The 11700-nt window shown below is 44.8% G+C and overlaps 1 protein-coding gene across 1 annotated transcript in view; it reads right to left on the bottom strand.

Annotated features, from left to right (window-relative positions):
* Positions 1 to 5340: 5340 nt before the first annotated feature.
* The window catches only part of fat2 (FAT atypical cadherin 2), a 58717-nt gene continuing 52357 nt past the window's right edge, over positions 5341 to 11700 (bottom strand). The window contains exons 25-28 of the mRNA XM_070836696.1: positions 11234 to 11333; positions 10937 to 11085; positions 10213 to 10484; positions 5341 to 5888 (exon numbers count right to left, since the gene is read on the bottom strand). Of these exons, the coding sequence (XP_070692797.1) occupies positions 5392 to 5888; positions 10213 to 10484; positions 10937 to 11085; positions 11234 to 11333 (1018 nt within the window). The 3' untranslated portion in view covers positions 5341 to 5391. The remainder of the gene's footprint in view (positions 5889 to 10212; positions 10485 to 10936; positions 11086 to 11233; positions 11334 to 11700) is intronic.

The following is an 11700-nucleotide window of genomic DNA, read 5'->3' as shown; positions in this document are numbered from 1 at the left end:
AGCAGAAAAGGTCTGGGTTACAAAAGGAAGCAGAGAAATCAGGAGGCTTCTCTGTCGGACCAGAGGACTCTACAACAGATGTTTCCCCCTCTGTGACCTTCCTCAGAGTCATCCTCACCAAACCACAGCGTCAGAGGATCCACCCTCTGCCTCTAACGTCTGATCAGCACGAACGTCTGAAACAACCGATTAAAGGATCAGCTGACAGGCAGCGACTGTTGGGTCGTTGTCTACATCAGTCGTTACAAGATCATCGTGGGATCAATGACACTGATTTATTGGCTCTTTGCCTCACAGCGCTGATGGTTGGAGGATTCGCTCCATGTTGAGTGGAAGCTGTAGTGTTGGAACAAACCACCAGTCGTCTCCGTGGTGACGACGGTCTTTCTCCTGAGGACATTGATCAGCTGGTCTCAGGTCAGAGCTCTGATGGACACTATTGATACATCTTTGATTTCTGGTACGAGATCAGTGACGCCCTGTCCTGTGTGTCCTGTTTCTGTCCCCACTTCCTGTTTTCCTTTGTCTCCTCTGGTTTCAGATCCTTCACTTCCTGTCCTTGTGTGTTTCCCACCTGTGTGATTGTCTGATTAGTCTCACCTGTCCCTCATCATCCTGTCCTCTCTGTTCCAGCTCGTCTTCCTCCCTTTGTGTCCAGAGGTCTCTCCTTGTTTCTGTTTGTCTTTGACAGTGCTGAAGTCTTTCTGTCTCCTTGTCTGATTGGTTCATGTCTCTCCTGACTGATCACCTGTGGACCAAACCTTTATGAGCCGTGGCCTTGTCTACACCTGTTGTTAGAGGATCATTATGGGATCAATAAAACCAGCAGACAGACTGTAACATCTACAGAGTCGGGAATGACAATCACACTAGTAATGTAAAAACTAGTAACATTTTTCTCTGAAGACAGACGACACACACATGAACAGGTATAGAAGGCTTCCTGTCAGCCTCCTCTTATTGATTCCATGTATTTCATGTTATTTAGGGTGATTCTGCTGCCACAAATCACCGGTTATCTCCACTGGATTCACTCCTGCTGCTACATTTCCCAGAAATCCCTGCAGCAGCCTGACCTCTGGGCCCAATACTGCCCACCGCCACAATAAAACCTCTGTGAGTGTGTGTGTGTGTGTGTGTGTGTGTGTGTGTATCACAGCTCTCTCTCACACACACACAGGTTGTTTAAGTGGATAATGAGGACGACACTCTGGGTGCTGAAATAACTGAAGCTGTTTGATGTCTCGTCAGATTTTACTCACACACCTTTAACACACACACAGTCATTATGTTAACCTGTCCTCATTAGTATGATGAACAATAAAACACACACACACCTTCTGTGTGATAGATGTCTGGTCCTTGATGTTACTCAGGGAAGCTCAGTGGATGATATGAACCCCCCCAGCAGATCCCCCCCCCCCCCCTCTATGGTCTGGACTCTTCGTGCTTTTCAGGACCACGCTCACAAGGTCGTAACTGTGTCTGGACCTCAGATGGGAATTTGATGTTTGGCTTCCTATCAAATTCAGGATTCATTTTAAGGTTGTTGTTTTGACATGTAGCCCCTGAGCCAGCAGGTCCCTGAGGTCCTCTGACCAGGGTTTACTCTCTCACTACTAAAAACCAAAGGTGAAGTGGTGCTCCGACGTTGTGGACCAGCCGTCCTTTAGACGTCTGATCTGGAAATCTGATGATTTAAAAAACACATTAGTTCAAACTGGCCCCTCCTCCTGCTGGGATGTGATCGGGGTGTTTTTAGATCTGTTCATTGTTATGGTTGTTGTTTCTTTGATTGATTTTATTTATGATTTTATTTTATTTATTGCTTTCATTTTCTCTTATTCCTGTAAAGCACTTTGTGACTTTGTTCTGTGAAAAGTGTTATTCTAAATAAACTTCACTTACTTACTCATAGCCTCAGTCCTGGAGTCCCTCAGAGTTCTGGTCTGGTCCCCTCGGTATTCACTCAGATGCCCCCCCCCCCATCTGGTCTGAACCCAGTCTACTGGTACAGACTAACTCTTAGTTTTAGTTTTAGGGTTAGTTTTAGTTTTAAGTTTAGGGTTAGGGCTGGTCTGAACCAGGAGTCTCTGCTGGTCTGGCTAACATGGACTGAGAGTTTGGTCTGACCTGCTCTTTATGTAAAGCGTCTTGAGAAATAAAGATTGATTGATTGATTGACATGTTTGCACATTTAAGGGGGGGTTCTGAGGGTTAGGGTTCTTGATAAGCACATTATTCACTCCGTTTTAATCTGCTGTGTGAAGGACGGCTTGACTGCAGTCAGTCGTTAGGAGGAGTGATGATGATGATAATATAGCCATGACGTATGGACATGTTGATGAAGAGCCAAACATTTGTCAGTGTTATTAAAAACATGGACAGCAGGGATAATGATCACATGAATAGAAATGAAGTCAGTATGATGTTTATATTCTTTTTCTGCCTTTCTGGATTCTTGAATCCTTCATGTTGAATTCCTGATCGTTGGGTCTCTTTAAACGTTGGAGTTTGGTCTGAGCTGCTCTTTATGGAAAGAGTCTGAGTTAACACTCTTATGAATTGGCGCCATATAATTAAGATTGATTGATTGATTGATTGATTCTGTCGAGCTGCAGCCCTCAGCCAGTCAGCAGCAGATCAGACCAGTGGGGGGAAACACTTCTCATCCAGTCCTGGTTCTGTTTCTGGGCCCCCACTGGTGAAAACATCCTGATCTCCAGGAGGGAGGCACAGGTGTTTTCCTTCAGGCCATCCTCCATCGCTTCCCTCCACCATCAGGTCAGCCGTCAGGTCTTCTGACAAAACAAAGTGACTTGTATGTCCCTCTTATCTCCATCAGACTACAACTAAACATTATAGATGACTGAAGGGGCCGACACGTGTTCCTACGAGCCTTTTAATGTCTGGCAATGACCAGCAGCTGGTCTAATTCAATCAATCAATCAATCAATCATTATTTCATATAACGCCAATTCATAACAGTGTTATCTCAAGACGCTCTACCCACATGAGCAGCATCAGATGTTATACTAGGAAACAGTGGCAGGAAGAACTCCCCTTTAACGGGAAGAAACCTTGAACAGAACCAGGCTCGGGGGGGGGGCTTTCTGTCAGGGTCTAATAAATGAGCAATATTAGTCAACTGATTGGGATCATCTGGCTTTATTGATAAGTATAATTGGGTATCATCTGAATAACAGTGGAAATGACAGGAATGTTTCCTGATGATATTACCCAGAAGAAACATGTCTAATGAAACACACATCACAAATATTATATCTCATTCTATAGCTAATTTGAAGCATTTTTCAAATTAGTATGTTTTAGTCTGTTATGAAGATGGGTGCTGTAGTGGGACGCACTCACATGCTGACGGCTGCCTTCATCATCTGAACCCCTTCCCACCAAGCACCAGAGAGTTATCTGATGGGAGGCCGACTCACGTCACTGATGAGCACGGTGGCCTGAGTCCCTCTGATGAGAGCGGTCAGCAGAAGGCGTAAGGTTTCCTCTCCTCTTTCCACACCAGAGGTTTTAAACAGCACACAGTCTGACAGCTTCTGTTAGTGTTCATAGAAGATCTTTATTCATATTCTCTTTACAACATCGAAAAACAACCAGGAAGACGGCACCTTAATCAAATCTCTCACAGAGAAACAGAAGATCAAACACGGTGGAGCCCACATTGATACAAAAATAAACTATCAATGAAAACTGAACTAATGGACATCACGTTCTGCACAAACAACAGCACAGATACAAACTGAATGTACAACAGCAGGTTATATTTCCACCACAGCATCACACTTAAAGCAGATGGACAGACGGACACGTGAAGCACAACAGCAGCTGTTTCCTGACACATGAAGGGGTGACGGTGTTCGTGTGGTGTTGGGTTTGTTGGCTGGTGGGTAAATGTTTCTAAACTAAACAGTGATTCAGTTGACTGAACAATAAGAGATCATCTCTGACCACGAACAGATAATTAACAGTATTGTATTGTGCTTAATTATCAATTATTAAAATCAAATATTGCTCAAAGACTAATTTTTCAAGCAGAAATGACAAATAATTTCTAGCTCCACCTCAACGAGCAGATTGATGACAGCCATTCGTCGTTGCTCTAAATTCTTTACAAGAGAAATGTTGCTGAAAATATTTTGTACAAGGTGATATTTAGCAAGTTGACTGTTGGTTTTTCAAAAATGCTGTTGAGGCTGAATATGGACTCTGCTGTTCACTTGTTAATATGCTGCACACTGCACAAACAGACCAAAACAAGCGTTTCTTTCATCTGACGCTTGCATATTTACACCATTTAAAATGGCTGCATTGACATTTCTTCACTGCTCATTGAGTGTTCCCTCAAACATGGAGGGCAGCAACACAGAAGAGCTGAAAAACGAGCAAAGAAAACACCTTTGTCTGCCTCACCCTAATGAGACACTTCCACATTCAGAACAAACAGTCATGGAAACAGCACTGATACTAGTAACACTCAGAGGTTACAATACATCTATTTCACCTCTAACATCTTGTCCTCTTGTTCATGGCTTCTCTCACTGTGAGGATCCAGCCCTCTTCATTACAACACACAGCAACAATAAACACCAGTAAGTCATTTAAGAGTTCAGTGAAATGTTTGTCCATGTTAATACCTGTTAGAGCTGAAATACTGAGCTAACATGAACACAGCAGAATGAGGATCTGATAAACCCTGTTGGTGATTCACCTGTCAAACAGTGCAGCAGTCCTCATCACAGCTCAGATGAGGATTGGTGTGTCATGCAACAGTGTTGTCCTCATCCAGTCGGTGGTACTGTAACGGGTAAACATGGCTTTGTGGATGCCGGGCTGACAGGGATGTGTTCATTGTGGCTGGCATGTCCGACCGGTTTCTGATTCCTCTGTTGAAGTTGAACAGGACTCAGAACAGAAGTTTCACCTTTTTTTGACTTTGAAACAGTCCTCAGTCACATCAGTAATACTGTTCACGATTTCACAACCCAGCAAGCAAGTGCTCTCGGCAGCGTCTCGTAGACAAAGGGGTGAACTTGTGCTGAACCTCTTCTTTCCGAGGAGTCCTGAAATGGCCCCATCCAGTCTGGCAATAGCAGGACGCAACGACTTTAAACAGTCAGACAAACGAAAGACGTGAAGCAACGTTTCACTCAACGCTTTCATCTCCATGAGAGCGAAAAAAGACTGCTGCTGTTCGTTAGTTAGAGTCCCATCTGAGGAGTGTACTTCTACACAAAGCTGCCTGGAAACTGAGTGGTTGAGCGTAGTTATATGTACTGTTTTGCTTTCTGTATGAAACTACATGTACAAGAATCACCTGAAAAGATGCAAACAACCACAAGAGGCTTCGAACCAAAAGTGGTCTTAAAACATCACCTCCTCACAGCTGCCGTAATCGCTCCCCACCATACTCGACCCATCGTAGCTGTGCGGATTCTGCCCTGCTGCTCTTGTTTGAGGCTGGGCAGGGTTTGGCGCTGCTGGTAGGCTGGCTTTCTCTGCATATGATGGCATAGCCACGCTCAGGCGCATGCTGAGTCTCTTGTAGCCTCCCGATACATTGTCGAGGCTGCGGGTGTGCTGGGTGGGGTAGTAGCTGATGGCGGTGTACTCGTTGGGGCACTGGGAGCTGGGAAGAGGAAGCCCGTCGGGACCCAGGAAGTCGTCCAGGTTTTGGTTGCTATAGCACGGCGGGAGGGGAGCGCGGCGGTCACAGCGATCCAGCGGGAACGGGAAGCCACCAAATCGAGAATTCCTCCGCGAGTCCATGGTAGAGGTGGAGTAGGTGTCCTCTACGATATCAAACTGGGGGAACTCCTGGACGGCGGGGTGTCCATAGTAGTCTGGGTCTGCCGGGTACACTGAGGACAGAGGACATGAAAACCATCAGGTCAGGCTGAGACATTCCTCAGACCTACCAGGTCATCTGTTGGTCATAACATGATGTGAAGGACCTCAGGTGTGTGGTGAACTCATTATTAGGTCTAAGAACGTAGTGCTGAATCATTAGTCAAACACTCCAATATGTAATAGTAATTGCACCGATTTTCAGCCCTCTGGTAACCGCTGCTAATGCAGGAAGGCTGAGGTACAGAAAACTAATCATATTAGCTCATTTCAGCTTGGTGACGTACTATGGATCTGTGGAAAGGTAAAATCTGCTGGTTTATTGGCCAGGCTGAATTGGCCGTCGGTCGATCGTTAATTGGGGTGATTCTTATTGTTAGGTTTGTCTTAACTCACGAGGTCAAAGTGATTTTCACTTTACTAGAAGAGCAACAAGTCCACAGCTGTCAAAGATGAATTTACCAGTACAGAGTCAGATCAAGAAACACCAAAGCTAGTAAACACTTTCAGGACGGATCTGAGCAGTTTGACTATTTGATTATTTGCACATTAAATGAATTAGTGTAGATCTGAAGTAGTGCGGTTTGATGAGGAAAACAGGAGGCTCTCTGTCCTGAGGTCACCACATCGTAGTTTACAGCTGATAACTGATCAAGAACCACATATAATGACTGCAACAGTAGAGTAATCTTCTTGTCTTGGATCAACAGAATTACTACTAGCATGGAGCCAGCTGAAGGGCGGCCTTGATGATAAGCTCCTCTGGCTTTTTGCACATCCCTGTGTGTGCTCTTAACACTGAATCACTTCAATATTTTCCAGAGCCTAATCTCAAGCTAAGTCCCGAACCTCCAAATACTTTTCTATGTACTAATAAGACGTCAGGGGCAGCTGACATCAAACCCTCTCTAGGCAGGTGGGTTTCATCATGGAGGACAAAGCTTGCTCACCTGTCCAGCCTTATTTCTACGCTGTAAACACCACATCGTTCTATTCATTTACTATGTAAATGGTTAAACTAGCATTGCTCAGCGTGTCACTGAGGGGCAGTAAACACGCTGCCGACACACATCACACACAGACACGTTATTATCTTTGAGATTAACGGTGGTCGTTGGCTTCTTCCTGCTCCTCAAGCGGGAGGAGGGTTTTTTCATCCTTGTAAATCAAACGTGGGGTTTGTAGTTTTCATCACGTAAAGGTTTTGCAGTGTGACTCCGACAAACTAAACTATTTCATGACCCAACCTTTACCTTTATACAATCACTCTTTCCACCATTTTATAGTATGAGCAGCATACTATAGCACATTATAGTTTCTAAAGTGATCAATCCATAGTTCCAGTGACAGCGAGCTCCTGCTCCGCCGTGCCTTTATGTCATCTGTAAGGAATCGTGGCTCTGTTCAGGGACACATGAGGTGTTTGTCTGCTGTAAAATGTCTTACTGACTACAATAACAGTTCAAAACCTTTAAGATATCCTCATAGAAAAGAAAAGAAAGAAAAGAGGCTGAAAAAGAAGAACATTTATACATATTAGAGTCAATGAACTGATGTTATTTGGCTGGGGATCTAATTTAAATACTGTTTGGTACCTGATGAAATGTGTCGGACAGTTTTTTACTACCAGTTTAAACTGCTTTTAATCAGTGCTGCTGTTTGGCTCATTGTGTTTAGACAACATCCATATTCTCTGAAGTGCTGTGAGGTATTCGGGCACATGGTATCCTATCTGCCGTGTGTTCACTTCATGAAAGCTTTTCAGTTTTTGATGGAAACACTCCATCAGATGCACATAATGTGTCTTCATCAGCCGCTAATGACGATCCTAAACTGATAATGATAATCAACAACAAATCCAAAGCTCCCAGTGTTTGACTGACAAGAAACCAACTGCAGCTGAGCAAGAAAGACAGGAAACAAAATCTGGAAACAACATGAGGACTGTGAAGGATTAGCTCTTCCAACTCCAGCCTTCATCCCCCAAATCTCAAACTAACAAGGCAGACACATTAAACAGTTTGTTCAAACAAAATGACTTTACAGAAGCCTCCTGCTGTCACTGACAGAGTTAGTGGGAATATTAAAGAGACTCCAGCTGCTCGAAGGATGACACAGAGACAAAATGAGAATGTGGTGAAAAACAGGAGAGGGAGGGACAGAAAGTGAGGATGAGAGACAGATGGGGAAGGAAAAGATGGGCTGAGTAATAAATGGAATGGAAACGACATGGAAGAGAGATGGAGGTCAAAGGCCTGGAACACCGTTAGTTAAGACATCGACAGGGAACACGGTCGGTAAAGCCATCAGCCTAATCTGTTGAACACTAGTCACATGTTCATACGGGTGTGACAACACTGAGGTACTGAGGCAAACAGAGCCAGACCAAACCCATGCTAACCTAATCTAACCTATCCGGCCCAGCTTCGTCTGCAGAATGCACTGACATGAGGACTTTGTCTTACAGGTCTTCCAGAGCAGAGAGGGATGATGTCTGATGTCTACGACCCTCTTTCGTGGTGAACATCAGTCATCAAAGGGCTGCTGGGTCAGGGTTCAAATGTCTCTAAACATTTTCAGTGGAGAAGCAGAGCAGAGGACTCGCTGCCAGTCAACAGCTCTTTTATCTGAAGCTCCTTCTTCATGGAATGTGAAATAACTATGGAAATCTGTTGTTTGCATTTTGCCTGTGAAGTGATGAATGTTTCCAGCCTCTGAACCTCGTCCTTCAATTAATCAATGAAACGGTGCATAAACAGGAACAGAAAAATCATAATTAGTGTCAGAAATCACCACAGGACATATTTGTGCCTCATCTGGGAGCTGTCTTTGGTTTTGGTTGGCTGCTGAGACCGAACAATCAAAGTTAAGATTTTGTCTATAACTCTAACTGCGAGTGTTAAAACTTGTGAGCATCTCAGTCTGATTTCTCACCTTAAAAAACACACACACACTCCATCCTGCTGCCCTGTACACTCACTACAGCACCACGTGTGGATTCATCTGCTGCTGAAAGTAGTCCCCAACAGGTGCTATGTTTCTTCCTGTTCTACTCATGACCTGTTTTTGAAGATTGATCTTGATTGATTGGGCTTTGGCCTGAGCAGGAGATGGACCAGCGTGGCTGGTTTTTGGTGACAGTGCGAGCAGCATCTTTTATTACCTTCTTTAGTTTTAAGTAAGCTTCAGTTTCAGAGACTTTTTGCCTTTGGGGGCCTTAAACTTGCACACAGTAACAACGGCTCTACATATTTTCTTGTTGTCAGTCTTGAAATAAAAAGCAGGACTTTCTACCGATGTCTTCTCTCTTTGCCTTTCTCTCTCTAGCACCATATAATTTCACCATCTGGCCATCTGCGAGCAGTAAATTGCTTCATGATGGCTGACAGTTTGATGGGGCTCTGTGATTGGACGCAGGTCAATAACAGTGATGGTGACAGACAACGACGGCCCTGTTAAGGCTATTTTTCCTTCAGTTCTTAAACACTGATACTATCTTCATCTGAGCCACAGGAGAACCACCTGATCTGCCTCAGAACACGTCGAGAATGCTGAAAGATTCCAACCAGGATCACAGACCCCCGTCCCCTTTAACCACAAGCCGTTAAGAAGCGAGGAACTACAGGATGTGTCCTTTAGTGCGTGTGATAAGGTCACATAGACAGATGACCTGCCAGGAGTGTGTTGCCTGGGGAGGGATGGTGTGACGAACACCTGATCTGCCTCTCTTCATCTGTCTGGAAAACAGAGCAGTAAAGCATATTGATCTGTTACAGGGACGCAAATGACTGCACTCAAAAGGGGGGGGCATGACAGATGCACAAAAGAGGAAAGACAAATGGAGTGTGTGTGATAGAGGGAAGGAGAGCGAGACAAATAGACGGAGAGAGGGAGAGAGGAAAAGGAAAAAAGCCAAACTTCCAGCAGAGTCTCTACATGCTGAGCTCTGCAGATGCGTTTCACACTGAAAAAACACCAACAGACGCCTGCAGAGCAACACGAGGCAGATCCACAGGGATCAATAACACTTAAGATCACTGATCAATAACACTTCAGCACTAACCCAGATCCTAACCAAGTGCGCGCTCAGGAAACAAAGACTGGACATCCAACAAGGACAACAGACGGACCGATCGAGACCAGGAAGTTAAACTCTTTGAAGTTCACCGTCCTCTCACTTGTCTGTTTATATGAAAAGAGCTGATATCAGCTGTAATAAGATCAAAACTAAAAGCAAAAGAAACAATCCAAACGTGAAAGCTGATTTTTTCTTAGAACATTGCTTTGCATCTCTGTTCCATAATAAATGCAAAAGTCCAAGAACATGTGAATACACACCTTCGTAGTCCCAGTGGTTCTTTCTGATGGAGTCGTTGTCGGAGCTGGACGGTGGCCTGGCGGGGAGGTTGGGGGCAACACTGCACACAACCGGCCCATGTGTCTTTGGAGATGAAACCCCGCCTCCTGAGCTGATCTGGCTGCGTGGGCGAAGTGACCTGAAGGGCGTGTGGTCGAGGTCGTTACTGGGGCCAACCAGTGAATTCATCTCTATGGGGTTGACTTCCTGGTTGTCGGCTTTGAGGCTCTTGGCCAGACTGGGCTGGAAATAGCTGTGGGGGTGATATATTCTGGTTTCAGTGATTTCAGTAACCCTCCTTCTCCAGCCGGCTGGTGTCATATCAGTGTGGACAGAAAACTGCTAGATGTTTGGCAGCATCACGGTTTGCAGCTCTACAACTGATAACTGTAACTAGCTCCTCTGTATGTTGGAGGAAAATACAGTTTTAAAAGCAGATCAACTGAAACATCTGTTTGAGAGCAAGTTTCCACTGAAACCTCACAGCTGTCAAATCTAACACATTTTGTTGCTGATGGAATCTAATTGTCCTCCAGTTTCTCTCTCTTCCCATTTGGGTTTCTGTTGGATGCTTTTCTGCTGGAAAAGACCTGTCGTTCTAAAACCTGTGACAGCCATGGAGCAGCATTTGAACGCTGTGTATCGCAGAGTTTGGAAGATGGAAGATGTTGAGGACTTCTTTTAGACACAGACATTTGCTCTCACCCATTGGAGTCCTGGACACAGACGGGCTTCTTCTTCTTCTGTTGAACGTAACGTTTCCTGATGCAAACGAAGATGCCGACTAAGAAGAACAATCCGAGCACGCTGGCACTGATCTCCATGATTTCCACATATCCAATCATTGGAGACGCCTGACAGACAGACAGACAGACAGACAGACAGACAGACAGGGCCAGTAGTGGGATTAGGATTTAGGTACCGATGGAATCACAGAGTCACTACCCTCAGCAGTCATCTCTGCCACAAAGGCACCAGAACTACCCCCCATAGAGGACTTACCTGAAGCAGTGGGTCGCAGTGGATCAAGCCATCAGTTACTTTACAATCGAAACCTCCGAGACACGGATTGGGCAAACACGCTTCCATCTGATTGTGGCACCTATGGCAGTAAAGGAAGCAAGATTTAGTTAATTACTTTAACATGCTGTGGTTTTGTACTATGCATGTAATGTAATGGGAACTACAGCTAAACAAGCTGAGCAACCCTGGAGGCTGCTGGACTCATCGCAGTGCCAGCGTTGTCATGAGAGTCCTTTGTGGATGTCTCACACTCAACCTTTATCAGGTCTTTGTCCTCCCTCAATGCTCTCAACAGTGACGCAGCCTGATCTCACATACATACGACCATGACAAACACGTGGAGGTAGCATGTAACATGCTAAAAGTCAATGGAAAGTCAGTTAGGATCCTTTCAAACAAAAAACATCAACCAGTCAAACTTAACTTGGACAATACCTGCCATACAG

Source organism: Pempheris klunzingeri, chromosome 9 (assembly GCF_042242105.1).
Source record: "Pempheris klunzingeri isolate RE-2024b chromosome 9, fPemKlu1.hap1, whole genome shotgun sequence".
NCBI lineage: Eukaryota > Metazoa > Chordata > Actinopteri > Acropomatiformes > Pempheridae > Pempheris > Pempheris klunzingeri.
This window is presented reverse-complemented; position numbering and strand designations above follow the sequence as displayed.